Raw genomic sequence first — 20789 nt, 5'->3', positions numbered from 1 at the left:
ATATATACATGTATATTTAAAATAACAGTTAAATGGTGTGTACATGTGTGTGTGTGCCTGAGAATGCTTATCCGTCATAATGCTGTTCATGGGAGCCTCACAAGTGGTCCATATTATAAGAAAGTTACATATAAGCGGGTTAAACAGGTAATTAAATCGACTGTCCAGGAGCCTGCAACAACTGAAAATTCATGCCAAGCGACCATTTCTCCACACCTCCTCCATTGGGGTCTCGACCCCAATCCGGGGGACCAGGGGGCAAATGGCCCCCAGCCAAAAATGCATTTTACACTCATAAAAAATTGCTCCTGGTGCAACTTATTATCATAAAATAAACCAAAATAAATCATAAGAAAAATTAATAAACTTACCAAAAAATGTTCAATTTGTTCTCAAATACTATTGATGCTGAAGTTATTTCATGTGCATGTCAGTGTTCACATCATAATTAAGTCAATAATTTGTCAATTTTTGCAGCAAATATATTATACTTATCTCTTTTCATAACAAATCTGTAAAATAAAGACACAAGGATATCAACTATATACAAATAATCCCATACATTCACTTGTCTTTTTCTCCAATGGACACAACCTGTTGATATGCCAGTTGAGCTCTTTTGTGGTTTTGGAAAAGATTTCTTTAGCCTTCCTTTTGGTCACCACTGACCTGACTTTTTTTGCCTCAGTGTAACATCGTTTCTTTTCCTTCTCAATGAGAGCCTTTTTCCTTTCAAGCTGGTGCTTGTATTAGTGACATGCAGTGCGCACATTCCGACAGAGGGCTACATCTGTTCTCTCATGCAAGAAATCTGTCTTCTTATATTGTAACTTCACTTTTTCCAGATGCCTTCTGAGCTTTGATTTTTCCGTATGCAGCTTCTTTTGTTGGTGTTGTTCCAAACTCTTCCAACCGTAATTACCATAATTCAGATCTTTCTTTCAGAGGTCACATTCCTCTAGTGTTCAGTTTTCTTATAAACTGACCAACTAAATTTCCCTTAACTTTTCACCCCAGCCATTCCCATACCTTTTTTTAAACCTTTATGTAAACTTCATGTCATGCTCTCTCTCAACAATTCGGGATGCCATGTTTTGCAAGCATGCTTCTTCTTTCCATTGCAATCAGTTTCCAATACATGATGATTCATTGGATGAATTTAATCCATTGACCAATCAGAATACCCTTTACAAGAGTCATGTGCTAACTAATATATGGAACAAATAATTTACATGGGTCGTTGCTGAATGGAACTGGACAGACATATTTTAAAAAACCAGATCGGAGATGAGGAGAAAAAAAAGGGACTATATCAAGAAAAATCTGATTCAAGTCAGGAGAAAAGTGGAATTCCGCTTTAAAATATAGAAAGTTCATGTCTGAGTATTATGCTTCCTCACTGGTGTTGAAGAAATAGGCACTCTTTGTACAGCATGTGACCAATGCTGCATTGGCTATCTTGAGCTTAAGGAATGGAGCAAGTTTAAATAATCAAACTAATCACAACTGTTGCTGCATACTGTACTGACCACAGCAAAACAAGTATTTTGGGTGATATATGCTATAATTCCATTTAATATGACAATCCAATTAGGAACAATCGGAGGTGATATCAGCACAAGGTGTCTGAGCACCACCATTTGCATTTTGGACCAACTAGTATGTATATGTGTAATCATTTTCATGTCAATCCTCCAGATTATTTAGGAGAAGTAGTATTAACAAACTCATGATAAGGTAAAGGCACAGACAATCCCATAAGCCTTTCTTGTCTGTTATTTTAAGCCTATCTGTTCTGCAAGAGAACCCAAGTTTATCCAGTTTTTCTAAAGCAAAATTCACCTTAAATTGAAAACCGCATAACAATTCTTAATAACTTACATAACTACATATAAACTTTAAGCTATTTTCACATTTTGTTATCATAAAATATGTTTACAGTTTATTTGTGGCAAATGAATACTTTTTTTTAAACTGGCACAAACTTCTTCTAAAAGGTGGCGAGATACTAAGTACTGTTTTAAGAAAGACATTATATGCACCAAGACAAGCAGTCAATATATATCAAAGGGCATAGCACCATAAATCCATGACCTCAGCCTGAGGAATGACCCAATGGACAGGAATGCTATATGAAGTATGGAAATCATGTGATTTTGTTACATATTCCAAATAGGGTACCCATAAATATAACGAAAAGGTAACATAACTTTTAAACTGTACAAGTTGAAAGAATGTGATCATGTTATATTCATTAAATATCATTGAATATTAATAACAACAACAACAATGACACCACCAAAAATACTAATAATATCACCCTGGAACAGGAGTGGTGAAAGTGAGAGTTGAGAATGTGATCATAGTATATGCCATATAAGATGTTATGTTCACTGAACTAGAAAAGGTTCCATTTCAATAATAATAATAATAATAATAATAATCATGGCAAATCAAAAGGTTTTTATACTGCTTGAACCCATGGTCCAACCCTGGGGGAAAGTGGTATGGAAAGAATGATACATATATATCACCCAAATGACAAAGTGAAATGATTTTTTTTTTCTTTCAATATTTGAATACTAACCCAAAAGTGCCTTACTTCTTGACTCAATGACAGCAACTAGGGAGGTAACCAAGGGGACAACAGCAGTATATGTGGAAAAGGTGGGATCATACAATTTTTGAAAGTAAGAGATGCAATCAAAACTGTCACCTAAATGTGTCGCTATACTGTCCCCATGCACTTGACCCAACAACAAAATAAAATTCATGAGGTCCTTGTCTGGTGATGTTTTATTCCATGTATGAAGTGATTTAGTTAAAAAGAAAAGAGAATAACTTCAAACACAACCTGTACTCAAAATGTGTTCCCAGTACAATTCATGAAACCATGGTCATACCACAAGGTAGAATCACAGAAACAGGTGAGGTAACAAAAGAAGCAAAGTTTATAATTATGTTATATTTCAAACAAAAAATGAGTGGAGGGGTTAGGTTATGAACATATAAGTGAAGCAACAAAACCTTGAAATTAAAAACGTTCATAAATATAATGTCTACATTATAATTCCTGACCAAGGTTCAGAAGTGGTACTGACAATTGTATATCAAATTTTATTCATAATGTGAAGTGAATTGGGTAAGGAGTTACAAAATGTAAGTGATGGAAAAAACTTCAACCAAAACTTGTCCAATATAATTCTTAACCCTGTGACCAAACCCATGGACAGAATTCAGGAACAGATTGGAGCTGAGATAACAGGAGTGATGAATTTACATTTCAAACATTAAGTGAACTGGTGATGGAGCAATGAAAACCTAAGCAACAAAGAAAACTAACCAAAATGTATACTCATTACAATATCTGACCCAAAGGCAAAGAAATGGGGCAGAAGTGGTAATCAAAGAAGGAACTATTTGATAATATATTCTAAATATGAAGTGATTTGAATATGGGGTTACCGAGAGAGAAAAGCTGGAAAAACTTTCACCAAAGCTGTCCAAATATGGCTCAAACACACTGGGTTCATGCTAGGTTGGAATATTTGGAAGAAGTCACTGCACATGAATTATGTAAACTTTATGATGCACTAAAAAATACTGTAAATTTTACCTGATCTGTAATGGTGACATCTACATATTCACAAAAGGCATAACCTTTGGATAAGCCTGTAGCACTATCTTTCACCAAATTGAAAGCCCTCAATGGTCCAAACGAAACAAGAAGCTCCTTGATCTGTAAAGTGATAAATATCAATCAAAAAATGAAATTTTGTACATGACACATCAACAAAAGAAGCACAACTGGCCTGAGATCACTCACCTGTTTAACCTTTACCTATGCATGAAATGCAAGAGTAGGTGGTCAAGAAATATGTATTAATGTTGTGTAGAATGTACTGTCAAGATTTTGTTGGCCAAATTCTGTTGTTTAGTTAACTGGTGTTTTCTTTTGTACTTTTACACTCTTCAGCTATACTGAATGGCAGACATGCATCATTTGTATAAAATTAAAAGGTCTTTAAATAAGATTCTTAATGTCAACTTCAGTCAAAAGAAAAAGTCACTGAAAGGATTTTCTGTTTTCTGTATTAGCAGCCACAATGTGTTCAGAAGTTTTTTCGAAAAATGGCATAATCAGTAAACACTATAAAAGCTTTCATGCCAAGATGCCTACTGTAAAATCTGGTCAAGTCTGCATAGCAGTTTTCTATATAGCTGGGTGTTTTTGTGTTTTTTTAAAGAGGTCATCCAAATGTTTTTTTTCTATGTTTGGTAACTGACTATATCAGATGGAGGACAGACATCATCTGGTTGAAACTCAAAGGTCTTTATGCCAGGATGTTGTCAAATATGGTAAGCAGAGCCCTCCAAAGGGACTGTTATTCTATCAACTGAAAAGAATTTACTGAAATTCAACATAACACCATTTCTTCCTTTTAACTGCCGAATACTGAAACAATCTGCTATTCTTCAGTAATAACAAGATTTTCAAATTACCAGTTGTATTGGTTGTAATTGATCTTAGATTGGCACCATTTTTATCTAGAACCAACAAGACAATATAAATCAACAACATTGGAAGAAATTTCTACTGAAAGGATTCTGTTCACTTAGATTCTTTGGTCATCAAATTTTACATTTAACTATTTGTAGATAGGTGGGCTATTACAGGTCTACTTGAGCCATATATTTCTTTTTTTAACTCGCCTGTCAGTAAGACCAGATGAGTTTATTGTATGACCATGCATTTATCAATATTTGCTATTTCCAGCTGCACAGCAACTACTTAAGAGAATTTGATCTTGGTTGCCTCCAATAGGGATACTGGCAAATTCTTTAGTCATATCTAACAGGGGGCCCAAGTGGCTGAGTGGTCTATAGCGCTCTATGTTACGGATCACTGCAATCTCACCTCTGTCTGCATGGGTTTGAGTCTCAGATTCGGCCAATGTGGGTTTGAGAGAAAGCTTGCCAGTAGCTTCTCATGGGGTCTGTGGTTCTTTCCAGGGTTTTCCCAGCTTCTTCCTCCACCACTCATACTGGCTGCCATGTATAGCCTATCGTGTGCTGAAACATGGCGTTAAACCCCACAACAACTGGCTAACTCTTCAATCATACAACACTTAATTAGAATTATAATAGATTCAAGCAAGGAGACATGCACCCTTTCAAGCTAATAAAAGGCTGATTAAACAAGCAGGACTATAATCTCCCCACTAACTATAGACAAACTTATTATTTTAAACTACTGATGCACTGCCAACCCATTAAGCTTTACGGATTTAAGAAATCTAAAGTAGCCATAATCTTCAACAGGATTTCAAGCTATCCATGATAACAAGGCTCCTACAGAGGTCAGTTTGCATTTCTGTGACTGTAGTTCCCTATCTCTTTTAAAACTGAATGGACAGTTATAAACTGGTAAATGGTCTATTTGTCAGCTTAATACTCTGAGTGGACTTAATTACTTTTCTCCCCATTATCTTTGGTTTCTCCATAAACAATCAACAAATAATACTCCAAATACTAATCATTTCACTGAGATGACTTTATACCTCTGTGTGGTATGAACAGTCAGTCAATACACATAACTCTTTCCGGGGTTTTCCTGGGTTCTTCCTCCACCATTATTACTGGCCGTCATGTATAGCCTATCGTGTGCTGAAAAATGGCGTTAAACCACACAACACAACATAACAACACAATAGTAACTCAGCTTACCTGGTCTTCATTCAGATAGTTAGGCACCCCACCAATAAAGATCTTGTTTGGTGAATCCTGCACAACGGTAGACACCACTCCTGTAAAGTATATGCAACATCAAAATCTATTTATAAAGACTTCAAATAGAAATTTAATATATTTCCGTTTTAACTTCATTCTCTTTGACCAATAACCATCAGCCATTACTTCAAAGTAAGCTCTTTCCAACTGAACCTATCAGGAACCAGTGGAGGCCAAATGCTACAGTTTCTGCCAAATTAAAATCATATGCATTAAGCAGAAACATTTTGATACAATAAAGCAGGTAAATAAAATGCTTATTATGATTACAAACTGAGAGAAACTAACCTTGTACAGCTGTCATTTATTCCACTTTTGTTTGCTTTTCATAAGCAAGTTATGTATAAAAGACAACTGTATCCACTATCCAAACTCTGCATGGTCCTGTCATGTAGCATAGTGTCTATTGCTCATGTCAGATAACTACATGGACTTGTTGATCAATGATGTGAATATGAATAAATTATGTTTGGATGTTCTCAAAGGTTTGAATATGTTATCAAACTGAAAAATGGATCAAAGAAAATCACAAACAACGGAGACAGAGAGAAATAAAATTAGATTACTTGATGCAACCAGCAAAAAACAGAAGAGATGGTGTTATGGTGCTATGGTGCAAAATAACCATGAGTGTATTATATCCATTTTAACAATATTTCACAAATAACTTGGGTGGTAAATAAACACACCAGGAAGAGGGTAATAACCTATTGTTTCAATTGACACTATCAAAGATTATTTTATTACAAAGCAAGCCAACACTGGAAGCCAACTTTGGTTTATTTTTACCAGTATTTTCAAGAATTTTAAAAAATAAATTCAAAGACAATGGAAAACTTTTGAAGGAAAACCTATCACACATAGCTACAATAAAGTATACTATTATTTGCCATTCATAATGAAAAGATATGTACTCCTCTAAATCATGACTGGAAATTAAATTTGTTCAAGGGGTGAATGATGTCTGTGGGTGGCAGAGGGTGTGGAGGTAAATTCCATTCCCCTTCCCCCACATCAGAAAATGATATTTTTTCATCTTGTATCCCCTCAACAGAAAAAGGATGTGATGTAAATGAACTTTCTGACTGATGTTGTCAGGTGATATCAATGAGATATAAAAGTTTTAATCAGCAAAGCAAATAAATTCTTTAGCAAGAAGATCTGTATAATTCTAGAAGTATTCACAGTTGTTGGCTATGTTGGAATTGCAAAATGTGCCCCAAAGCATATTCCCTACAAATATAGATTATCTTCTTATCAATGACAAAGTAAGATTATTTTCAACAAGAATCATTTTCTGCTTTAACCATTAAGAAGCTTATATTTGTGGGCATCTCTTTACAAGCCTCTATATGCTCAATTGATCCATGTACTAGATTTCATTTATATAATTTGCATTCTGCTTGCAAAATGCACAAAGTTCTCAATTTCATGACTAGAAATCATAGGAAACATAATGGAACACGCTTCCAAATAAGGATGATTGTGACTCAAAATCCTTGTTTTCTTTCTTAACTAGTTGCTATTTCCCATAAGACTAAAGAATAAAGACTGGTACTCATTTTGCATATACTGTATATGGAAGTGTGAAGCAAAAATTATTGCAAACCCAAAAAGAAGTTACTGGTGACAACATATTTTTACCTTGTAAAATTTTTAGAATTTGAAATGTCATTTTACTATGAAGATGGCATGGCACTAAACGTGAAAAAAAGAGATCACAATTCTGAAAGCTGATTTTCAGTAAACAAATTGGAGAAACTCTGCTCAAATCAGAAATGTTAATATTCCTGCAACATTCTGAACCTTGGTTAAGACAACTTAGATCCATAAATGGTCAGAGCTTGCCACTGGCCTTGGGGATTAGAAAAAGTTCAGAGTAAAAGCCTCCTGTTGTAAGCAATTTCCAATACACTGCATATGGAAAGCATCTATTTCTTGTTGCAGACTGTCTCACTGATTGATGGGGCAGAGTGTCTCACATTCTGAGATAAAGTCTTGAAGCCCCTATCCACCCCCACCACACACAGTAGGATTTCAAAAAAGGGCAGCAAGAGCAAAGTATAATTTCTGTGGAAAGGCTCATGGAGGGAGATAATGGTTAAAACCACTCTCCATCTCTGACATTGGTGACTCTTGAAATAAAAACATCCACTCTTGCCAGAAAAAGGGTTTGGAGTAGGGTTTCCCAGTTTGATGTGCCTTAGAAGGGTCCTTCCTATTACTCTGGTCTCTCTTTGGAAATGAGGGCTTAAATCTGGGTTGTTGGGCCTGCAAAGTGGTGTCGTGTTTCCTGACCACTTTCATGTGGCTGTGGAATAAGAGGTTAGAAAAGGGCAATTGTTGTGGTCTGTGGATGGCCTTTTGATGGTCTTATAGCATGGATAGGAATGCATTTCCATGAACTGGTGATTAAAAGATGCAGACATGGCACTAGAGAGCAAGTGTTGAGCTGCCCTATTGCGTACATAAGCCATACATTAGACGACTTCCAGGGGTGTCTGTCAGCAGGATTCATGATGGATGGCTCTATACTGTGCAGATTGTTCGAATATGACGCAAGTTATTAATATTTTATAACATGCTGCTTCTGTGATGTGCTCATTTTCAATTTTTGCCCCATGTTCCTCCACAACATTTTTAGGGGTATTTCCTTTACAAAATCTCAGGAATTTTCTTTAGTAAACTATAAAAAAAAATATTCTACCTCTACTGCAGTTTTTAGGGAAACCTGCTTTTATTTGCCTATCATAATGAGATAGTTATCCTGGGGCTACTATTTCTCTAAATCCTGGAATGCTGGGTCCAACTTAATCAAGGTCCCATCATTACAACAAATGATGCCGATGTAACAGTAACATTTGCAGTCAGTTCCTACATTATATTTCAGCAATTAGTACTAAAAATAAAAACAATTACCACTGTACATTTTAATAAATTAATACAAGTTACCCATAATTAGACTTTACAATCTGCATTGCTAAATCGTTAAGTGATTGTTCACCCATCTGGGATCCTGGGAACTCTAAATCCAAAGCAAGGCTTTATGCCAGTTGTGCACTTAAAGGTTAAAAAAAAGCAAGTCACCAGAAGCAAGGATCAACACCTCAGATGGACTGTAACTATTACAAAAGTAAAATCAACATAATTATGCAATTGTATGCCCTGTGACCCTGACCTTTCATCTACTGACCACATAATTAACAAGGAGCTGCCCTTAATCAAATGTAATGCAACTATACGTTTTAAAAAATTGGACAATGAAAACTTTAGGAAAGTGGACTTAGATTTGGAAAGAGAACCAAACATACAATTTTGATTAACATGATCTTTAGGCCTTGAGCATCAATGTCGATGTGCCTCTGCCCAAGTATAGACTACCTACGACATTTGATCAAAATCTGATTAAGGAAACTAGACTTACAAATTTTACATCCGAACCCCAATTACAATGTTAGAACTAGACAGATTGACCTATTAATAAGGAACGACCGTTGCCCAAGTTTAGGTCGAAAATGAAGATTCATGAAAATGAAATAACTGAAAGGAAAATGATATTTTCAGCTCCAGTGACCCTGACCATGAACCTAGTAGCCCCCAAATTAATATGCTTCTGCCTCCACCAATGGGGAAGCTACATAGGAAGTTTAAAAAAGAGAAATGACCAGAGAAAGAGTTATGTTGTGGAAATGTACTCATCTATGGATGCGTGGACAAAATGACAACATAATCATTATACACCACCCTGCATCTTCGGTTGGATGGGAAAAAACTCCTAAGACTTCCTTGGCATTTTTCAGCACTTCAGGAAGTTTTGTATTTGCTTTTCTCTCTTTGTTTTTACGAACCTGGAACATTGATGGATGGGTTTTCTGACATTCCTGGAAGTGCCTGATAATCACGTGGCCTTCGTATCTTTAGTGACTGGCCTTGGAAATTTATTCCATCAAAAGCCATGGCTTGGGTAGTTTCATCCACTGAGCGAAACTGAAATTAGACAATTTTCATACTTTAGCATCAGTGTATAGCAGTAAGAAAGGTTTAAATATTTAGTCCCAGTTTGGAAGGAACAATAAAGTTAAATACTAGTAAATTTTGATTTGATCTAAAACAGTTTGCTTCATGCAAAATCAAAAGTGTACATAACGAAACCTTATGTCTAGACCTTAAAGTAATGATCTTCATCAATAAAAGAATACTGACAAATTTCAAGAGAACCATATTGTTGGTTTCTTTCAACCAGTAATAAATGCTGCTCAAAGGACTTCTAAAGAACTGTTTCATCTGTATACATAATGCTTCCCTTGTCAAAGTCATAATGATCAAAAGTTCTGCCCAATTTTACTTTAATGTAAAATCTTTTAGGTAAAATTTGGCTTTAGGCAAACAAATCTGAATCAATAAATAAACACCAACATTAATATTTATTTTTTCTTCAAAATATGAAACACAAACAACAAAAGGTTCCCATTTTGAAAAATCTACCTATTATTAAGTAAGAAAGCAAAAACGTTTAATATCAGACTTAAAATAAAAACTTACATCGATCTGTACCTAGGGTTTGGATGGATGTACAGGTGTAAAGACATGCAATCAATATGTCAAAATCCCACCAAGGCAAGTTTAACGAAGAAGTCATAGTGACCTGCATTTAAAAATGAATTATTTGAATGGTCTGACACCAAAGGAACACCTGTTCTGTTATCAGCAGAGTGTGTGAGAACACACAGAGAGCATGATTAATGTGAAATACAACATGCAACAACAATACTCTCTCTGAAACAGTAAAGTTGCACATTTCCAAATTCTTATGGATGGCTGAAATTCAGGAGTATACTGAATTGATTCTCATGATGTTTCTGCACAAAGTTGATGGATCAAAAGAGAAAGCTTAAAACTAGCAACACCTGGGTGCATCAAGGGGAAGTAATGTATAATGGTTATAGCCCTTTGTGTGTGTGTGTGTGTGTGTGTATATATATATATATATATATATATATATATATATATATATATATATATATAGTATAGACTGAAGAGATGTTGGGGGGGGGGGTCTTACTATTTGGATTTGGAAGGTAGTTAGGTTATATCCCTAATGGCAATGTGATTGAGGAACATATTTTTACGAGAAAAGAAAACCATAACAGATATACAATTTTGTGTAGAATACCAATCGACAGAATTACTAGGTGTGGGCTGTCTCCAACTTATCACAATACCACGTTAACATCACTTTCATATTTTACTGAAGTGAAATTTCACTGCCAACAATTTTAACCAATTTTAGCAAGGTTATTGTTATCACGAAATTAAGCAAACCCATCATAAATGTGATGTAAGACAGTTGCAAATCTTTTACTTTTGTTGCCACAATTGTACAAAATCTACAAATTTTACCATCATGGACAACAAAGTTCTAAGTTTTGTGCATTTTCACCTTGCAGGTTAAGGTAATGAGATAATGGATGAAAGATGGTTATGGGAATATGCTTTTAAACAAAAGTACACCAAAGGGGAGGACACACTCCTGCCTGAAGAGAAATCAACGAGTCTGTCAGTTTCTTTCTTTTGTTCTTTTATTTCACTTTACTTATTTACTTCAGAGAATTGAAATCATATAAGATATTCTTCAGGAACTCCAAGAAAACAAATTTGTTTAAAAAAAATATCATTACATAAATATTTTCAGGATGACCGTCAAGACGGACATTTTTGGAAGTTGGATCAGCATCATTTTAATGTGTGTTTATGTGATTTAGATTTTCAAAATAGCTTTACCAATTTGTCATATTACTACGATGTCTGCAGTGAGGCAATGTATAGTGGTATCTAGCACTGAGGCATCATGCTGCAGACATGTAACATGATGTCCCACCTAGTCACATTATCCTGATTACCACCAAATTTGAATGCTACATAAGTATATATGCCTTGCAAATCTGTTCTGCCAATTATAGTAAACAATTCGAAATTGAAAATCTCTCAGCATTTTTCTTTGTTCCATGGAAATTGTGTGCATCCCAAAGAATTTGGGATCAGAGGGAAATGATGAATCTTATGTGTGGTAGTTTATAGTGATGTCTAGCACTGGGGCATCATGCTGCACACATGTAGCATCATGTCCCATCCAGTCACATTACCCTGACACCAGACCAAATAAACATAACACTAACTTTTAATGCTGAGCACTAAGCGAGGCAGCTTCTATTACCATTATGACAAGTCTTTGGTATGACTTGGCCCGGGTTCTAACCCATGACCTTCCACATCTAAGGTGGACGCTCTGATCACTTAGGCCAATGGAGCTGTTACATCATTTTAATAAAGGAACAACTATATATTGCAAGAAAGAAGAGCTGTTTTTCTTTCTCCTATACAGAGATCCAGATAAGCAGCATATTTTTAAGGAGATATTTTGACTAACAGTTAAAATAATTTTTTAATGCATTCATATTACATAGAATAATTTAGTCCAAGGTTGCCAGGGTATTGCTCCTGAAATAAGTACATTATCTGTTGCATGATGGCTCATTCAATAAATATAAACTACAGTATCGTTTCAAGTACTTTATGTTCCATGCACATTTGAAATGACTGTTAGAACACTACAAACAAATATCAAGCAAAGCCATATAGCCAATTGCATCCTAAACTAGTTTTGGTGCCTTCAACATCTGATGCATAAAAGACATGATTAACATACCAATGATTAATAACAAGTAGTGCCAGTTTTCTTGTGTATGCAGTTTTTCAAAATATGCCATAAAGTTTAAAGAACATAGTTCCAAACCAGGACATAAAAGACCAATTTGTTATATCCTTATCTAGAGCTCCATTAATAAATGTTTAAAACTCATCTCAATATGACCATCCATTGTGGAGACATTGCTGCAATGGGATTTTTCACATTTTGGGAGGTGACAGCAGCAACATTTTCACTTGGGACCAGCTACATATATCATGATAAGTGTCCAAGTGAATACATCATGTCAATATGACCTTAATGTGATGATTTTCAAGATGAACATTATGCTGGTGATCTGATCAGCACCATTTTAATTAAGGACATATTAAATATCACAAGAAATCATATGACTCTGTGTGTGTGTGTGCAATTTAGATTTTGTTTATAATTTGGGGTTTTAACATAGCTTTAACAATTTTTTAAGTTATATCAATACCATGTCTGCAGTGTGGCAGCTTATAATGACATCTAGCACTGGGGCATCATGCCACAGATATGTAACATCATGTTCCACCCTGTCACATTATCCTGACACCAGGCTGAATGGTCCTAACACTAATCTCTTAATGCTGATTGCTAAGCGAGGTTGCTGCAAGTACCATATTTACAAGTCTTTGGTATGATTCAGCCAGGATTTGAACCTGCAACCTCCATCATCTATTCTAGGCCACTGGAACCACTAGGCCACCGGAGCAGTTAAAGATCATTTAGTGAAAACCCTATGTCTATATCACCATCTCTTCAAAAGAACTAACTATAAAAAAATTTCAAGATGGTTACCATGATCGCCAGACTGGAGGTCTAATTGGCCCCATTTTTATTTGGGACCAACACATGACCTAACTGTGTAGCAGTGCTGTAAAATACCAAACTATAACATGCATATAATAATATGTCTTCTGGTGAAATCACTGTATCACTATGACTGTCGTTCAGAGAAAGGAAGTATAACAAGATTTTCAAGATGACTGACATGGTGTCCAGACTGAAGATCTAACTGCTACCGATTTCATTTAGGACCATATCTATAAGTAGCCTTTAAGTGAAAACATCATGTCAATAAGATTTTTCAGAAAAAGCAGTGATAACATGACTTAAAAGAATGTTGACATGGTGGCTATGTCAGGATCTGTACCATTGTTATTCAGGATTAACTAAATATAATAAGTCTTTCGGTGGAAACCTCATATGATAGTACAATCCAAACAAGTGAAGGCACAATAACAAAGTTAACAAGATGGCTGCCATGGCAGCAATGTTGGAGATAAGATCAGTACAATTTTAATTTAGGACCAACAAGAGATCATAAGAAGTCTTTTAGCAAAAATTCAATGTTCATGTGACAATCCATTCAGGATGAGTAGGATTGAGGACCAATTAGGCCTTAGGATGAATGTGTGTACAAAGTTTCATGGCAATCCGCAAAGTGATAACAAAAACACTTGTGCTAACATGGATGGCAGATGGATGGATGACAGGCAACTGCATAGTCATTTTAGTTCTAGGACAAGTAGAACTAAAAAGCATGGGGAGAAATATTAATATTAGGGATTGGTTGATAATGGTTTAAATTTTTATAACATTTCCAAATTATGACAACAGAGTTGCCTCATACCTTACATTTCTCAACACATAAATACTTGTAAAGCTGGCAAAGAACATTCAGATTCAATTTGCTTATCAATAAATCTTTCCTGAGCAGGTGGAATTAAAGCACAAAAAACTCTCCTGTGCATTGAAAACTGATGTTTACCACCTTCCGTTGTAAAGAGTGTGCTGAAAAGCACATTTGAAATGTAGTTTGGCAAAAACCCCATTGGAAGCTACTTGGTAACATTCTTGAAAGTATACCTACAACAGATAATGGGTACACGATCAATTTGGTGAATCATCATAAACTAATCAGACTTTTAACTTTACACTTAGATAAATAGTATATTTGCTTAGAGAAGTTCATCTATTTCAATAATATTGCACTCATTTGGGTATGTGAACACTGAAAAGGAATTAAACATTTAAAATACAACAGATACAAATGTTCAAGTTTCATCTACATTTTCATATGAACATAAATGTTACCTTTTGTGTACAGCCAAACTTTGAAATTAATTTCTTCTAATAAACACACATGTGAAAACTAAATAATATTATCAGTAATTTACATCATTTCCTCTGCAAGCCATTATAAATATTTCTCACTTGAACCTACACGATATTATCAGGATGTGAATGTAGAAAATGAATCTAGAGATGAGTATGTTTTTCTTTCTGCCCATATTGATGAGATGATATTCATATGCACTCTAGCATTCTGCATTCATGTTAAATTAATGTGCAGTTTTCGTGTCTATTTCACCTTTATATTACATTTTCTAAAAACCTTAAAAAAGTGAAGCTATTCTAAAACATTTACAGTTAACAGTAAAAGTATTCTGACAATACTACAAATCTGACTTGCATCCTTTATTTTTAGAATTTGATATGGTACATTCTAAATTATAAAAAATATATTTAAAAAATTTGTTCAAGCAAAACCCCACCAAACATTTTTTTTTCTAAATACTGTACATTAGACATTTTTAGTGGTGGAGAAAACTGAACGATTTAACAGTCTTAAAATGAGCTTATGAAAACAAATTCTATCAGAATTTACCTTTTAAAATTATAATCTGTCAAGATCCATAATCGTTAAATGAAACAAACGAAAATCAAATTCCTTGTTTTTTAAAAAATATCTCCAAATTCAACATCTGCCAAAAACATATGCTATAAAGTATCTTATAAATTCAGGTGAGCAATTATAATGTATTATATCATTTTCTGAGTGATCTGTAATATTTATGCACATATTCAAATGTATGTGAATTAAAAAAAATTCTCCATGAAAATCAAATTTAATGGTTGCTACTAACCATGAAGAAAAGAAACAACAAAACAATGTTCCTTTGTTGAATGAATTTTTTTTCTTCAGCAAATTATGTTTCTCCAAAAATACCCAATCACATTAACACTATGAATATAAGCTTTGATATGTCTTGAATCAAGCAATTCCATAAAAATGTCATGTCTATATCAAATTTAGATAAAAAGGAAAATATTCATACCAATTATCTTGCCTTCACCTCCACTAAGATGGCACTAACTTAAGCTAAGCAATGAATGAGTACTTGTGGTGCAATGTATGAAGGTTTGCTATAATGTGAACAGGTAGGTATTCTCAGAGAAACACCGTTTAATACAAAAATTTGCTTTCTCCTTCAGATACATTCCCCAATTACATTAACAATTACATTAACATTAGGTGAATAGGCAAGAGGAGGGGAAAAGGCATAAGTATACAACCTAACTTTGAACACCTTAAAGGGAAGAATGTCTGAATTTCCTATTTGAAGTATAAACTGATCTTTCAAATAGGACTTAACAGATGGTTACATAATCCATAACGACCACACTAAGACGCACTAAGACAAGGTAAATGGATGACTTTCCCATGCTGAACAAAAAGAAAATTCAGGCAACTTTAGCAAAGCGTAACATCCAGCTTACACTACAGCTGACATGAGGAGATTGTAGTGATCTCAAAAGGTTTGGTGGATGTCTGGGACATAGCAACTGGATCCACCAGATTTAATTTTCATGCTTCAGTGATAATTAGAGCTGGATACCACAACAAATTCTGAACCATGGTAAACTGCAGTATTTCTGAACATACCATGATACATACCACAGTATACCATAATTTATATTAGGGACCAACAATTTATAGGCCTGGGACCTTTTGAAAATGTCTGTTAATAATAGCTTGAAAAGTATCATGCACTGATTTGCAGGAAAATAACACCACACTGTATCCATTATATTATTTGAGAAAAATAAAATTTCTTGGTTCAAAAGATTTTTGCAGACCCCTCCACAATTTAATGGGCATAGTATGTTAATTGTTGTACAAGTTGTAATCTAAAAACTAATTAAATTGGGATATGCAGCTTACACTATAGCTGACATCCTATCACAGACACTGATGAAATTAGAGTGCTTACTTATAAAAAGTGCTGACAATGCTATACTACTGATATAACGGGCAGGAAAACTGAGTGGGATGCAAACATCTGGGTACAATATTTATCAGATAGGGCCAGTAAACATTAAACACACTCAACAATATTTGGTTGACATAAGAAATAACTCTGTGTGTGATTTGTAATTTTAATACAGCTTTAAAATATTTTCAGGCACACTGCTATGTCTGCAGTGTCGCAGTTTATAGTGATGTCTAACACTGGGACATCATGCTGCAGACACTTAGCATCATGTCCCAACCCTGTCACATTATCTTGACACCAGGCTGTCTAGTCCTAACACTAACCAATGATGGGTGCCAAGCGAGGCAGCTGCTAGTGCCAATTTTATAAGTCTCTGGTATGACATGGTCAGGGTTTGAACCCACAACCTCCCACATCTGAAGCGGATGCTCGAACCACTTAGGCCACCAAAGCAGTTGTAAAATTCAAACAGAAAACAACCACTTTCCTGAAAATGAGGATCCCGATTCTTATTCTGACTCTGGTTCAGTCAGGTCATCAATGGCAGCAACAGCTTCTGATGCCCAGTCTCTAGATGAGTTATGTTTGGATCTGGATCAGCTGAACATTAAGTATTATCAACAATGTCAGTAAACAGGGCAGTGTTAAGCATAACTTAATAAATTTGGTTTTGTGATGTAAATATCTTATTTTGTGTTTTTCTGTTTTTTTTTTCATATTTCATTATCTAAGTCATCAAGCTAAAGGCTGATGTTCATGTCTAGCTCCATCTGTGTCACTGATTACACTTGTCATCTATGATGCAGACATGCCAACCCTGACGAGTCCGTTTCAGTAAGGCAGTTGATTTTTTTCCCCATAAGATTGACCAGTTTTCAGTAATGTGTAACAAAATATCAAGAACTACTACTGTAAACCTGAAAAACGTAATTAAAAGTTAAATGCAGTGACAATATTCTTTACGTTCAACTGAAAAGTTTGTATAGTACGCCATGAGACATACTTTAATTGGCACATGATGTCCAATAAACATAATTGTGTCTTTTCCAGCTTTTATTCACAAGAATCTGAATAATCCTTTTATATTCTTCTGTGTTAATTTTTAACACATTTTCCCCCCTTTTGTTTTAAACATGCATTACTTTCTGCACACCATTTAATTTTTTAAAATAATAATCAACAGTTTGATCATGCAGACACTTTGCATGAACAAACAGGTGCAGTTTAAAGCGTCTGGGGTGCTGCTGTAAAATAAGTCTGGTTCCCTGACTTATTTCACTAATCCTAATATGAAACCCGGATCCATATAAAAAACGGATGAACCAATTATCCAGATTTTTATGGCAACTATCATTTTTCCGTAGTTTTTGCTTGTATGCGGTAAGTTCATACTTTAAAGCTAATTTTTGTAAGACTCACGGCAAAATCATACGAGTTGGCAGGTCTGATGATGAAATGTAGGATCAAATGGTTATGGACAGGACCAGTAATATTACTGTACCTGTGGGTTTGTAAGATTTGTTGGTGAGTTTCATACACTGTATATATCATGTATACATGGGGGGGGGGGGGGGGGCAACCCGACCAAATTAAGATATTGTATATATTTCTTATCAGCAGCCTTAAAACTAAATTCCATCCTTTCCATTGTGAGATTGGCAGGAATCATCAAAATAGTTTTTCTTACCAATGCTGTGCTGGTGGGGTTATCCTTGTCTGGCAATGTTTTCATATCAACATACAACAGGTGAAGCAATAAACATATAGTCCTTATCAGTTTGAAGGTATTTCCCTATCAGGTCAGCCAAAAATGTTGGGTCTGCCATCAGTAATGAAAGTTGTCAACAGAAAATGCATATTTCACCTAGTTGGAAGGCAGGAAGGAATGATGCATGGAAAGCCTGAAGGACTGCTGAATGACAGGATAGAAAAAAGGCTTGGTGATCAACTGGAAAGAACTTTGGATCTCCAGAAGACTCTTCATATAACAGAATGGATGGCTGGCATGTAGCATGTTCCTTCCAGAAAACTGATGGATGGTTAACAACTGGTATGTTTTCATGCAGCAACAATGATTGCACATGTACATCACCTTAATCAGAATCAAACTCCATGTGTCCTGCCTCAATCTGAAAAATAAGGCCATGCTCTGTCAGAGTAGGGGTGGTGGCCTTTTTTGTCCAATGAGCAGCTGCTTAAAAAATGGAGAACAATCTCCCAAAACCACTGCTGGAGATCTGCCCACATGGAGAAAACACTTCAGCAATATATACCAACTGGGAGGAGGTAAGGGAAAACAATTTGCCCAATAAAAATGCACTGTTGTCTCCTTGATCAGTTTCAACATCATCACCTCCATTACTATTTGGTCTGATGTCATCCAAAGATGCTACATTATTCACCTTTAGCGGACTTGACTGTAGCTGATGACCCTTTCCTGTGTATCATTGGTGGACAGGGGAAGAACAAAGCATCCACTCACTTCACTGATGTGGGAAGGCAAGTTTTGATGAAGACCTAACATATCAGACTCCAGAAAAATCAAATCATGCTTCACTTTCATCTGCCTTCTCTCACCTTGATGCTCTTCTGAGGAAGGAAGATGCCATCCTCTCCAACCAAATGCTACATGGTTTGGTAAAAGTACATTTCATAAAGATTCATGATTATCCTTATTGGCCTTGTACCTCTGGCACTTAGTACATTTCATTGCCACTGCTTCTTAAAAGACATGAACAATGAAGAAAAAAGGACCAAAATAACAACCTGAAACATGAAAATTCAACATCACCTGTAGTATTTAAAAAATCTAATTTTCAACTATGTTTGGAATTAAAAAGAGTATAAATTACAAGTTTGAAAGAAGAAAAAAAACATACAAGGCTTGAAGAAAAATAAAAATAAAACAAAGACCACAAAATTCGAACAAAATATGAAAATATATAAACAAAAGATTCCAACAAAGCTACAATCCTTTGGTTTGATTTTGTGTGATTTAATGCCGTTTGTCAGCACATGACATACAACCAGTATATTTGGTGGAGGAAAAACCCAGAAAAAACAACCAACTTATTTAAGGCTACTGGCAAGCTTTCTCATATTAATACATTGATCGAGTTAAAACTTGAACTCACATCGACACAGGCAAGATGTGTAAATGATCAATAAAGATGAGAGCCTTAGACCACTCAGTTAACCTGCACCCCATTTCATATCCTCTAAAGACTCTTGAACACACAAAATTTAACCATATTTATGACTAGATGGTTAAAAATCAAGACGATTCTTAAAGGATTCGACAAAGTAACGCATGATGTTCTTTGTATCAAGCTAAAAACTTAACTGGTGCCAGAAAGCAGTGGTGAAGGGGGTGGCGTAGTAAGAGTTTCTTCCATTTGTCTATATAGCATATAGATGTGATTTATGAAATTTGGATTTTGAGAATAGTAAAGCTTATATTCCTAATATTAACAAGATTGGAAAATGTATTTGAAGAAAAAATTTGAACTTAATCCATCCTTGAAAGTAAGAACTGACACATGCCAGTTTTTGCAAATCCACAAAAAATACATGAATTCATAATACATTAAGAACATTTTGCTGTTGCACAAAACTGAGGAAATGAATATGAAGTTTAAAATTTCATAAGTAATCTGAGTAAACTTACTAGATGAATAGTGATCGGCTTCAGTCGTTCAGGAGGAGGAGGACAAATTTATTGACTGCTCCCTCCCACTGCTTGACTTGACTTTGGGAAGTAGTGTTTAGGTCTACAATTAACCCAACTCTGACATATTATTACTCAATTTACACATATTTCTGTTATGCCTTTTCCAAAAGCATTTTTTGCCATGTAAAAAGATGTATGAATTACACTGCTGCTGATAAAAAGTTACATATTTGAATCTGATTTGATATCCCTTAACTTTGCTTCTACACATCTTCCACACTGTAATCTATCATTTAAATACTGGTAACGTAATAAAAACAACAATGAAAGAATGAATTGCACAGCTTATGTTAAAAAAAGTACAAACCTAAAGGTAAGCACTTTTTAATGTATTTCAGTAAAACAAACAGGATATATGGAATGAGTGTAGAAGCAGTCATAAGCATGTTTTTTTTTTCAAATATTTTTTTTCTAATACTCAATTCTTGACAAATGATGTGATAAAAATTCTTATATCTAGCATGTACAGTCAAACCTG

General features: G+C 35.0%; 1 protein-coding gene across 1 annotated transcript in view; it reads right to left on the bottom strand.

The window, feature by feature from the left end:
- Positions 1–20789, bottom strand: part of LOC149803763 (splicing factor U2AF 50 kDa subunit-like) — a 55949-nt gene that overhangs the window by 11514 nt on the left and 23646 nt on the right. The window contains exons 6-8 of the mRNA XM_089953545.1: positions 9639–9777; positions 5728–5807; positions 3617–3739 (exon numbers count right to left, since the gene is read on the bottom strand). Coding sequence (XP_089809671.1) covers positions 3617–3739; positions 5728–5807; positions 9639–9777 — 342 coding nt within the window. The remainder of the gene's footprint in view (positions 1–3616; positions 3740–5727; positions 5808–9638; positions 9778–20789) is intronic.

The sequence above is a fragment of the Sinohyriopsis cumingii genome, chromosome 3, assembly GCF_028554795.1.
Source record: "Sinohyriopsis cumingii isolate HCF-2022 chromosome 3, ASM2855479v2, whole genome shotgun sequence".
Taxonomy (NCBI): domain Eukaryota; kingdom Metazoa; phylum Mollusca; class Bivalvia; order Unionida; family Unionidae; genus Sinohyriopsis; species Sinohyriopsis cumingii.
The sequence above is the reverse complement of the archived record's forward strand: the minus strand, read 5'-3'. Positions and strand labels throughout refer to the sequence as shown.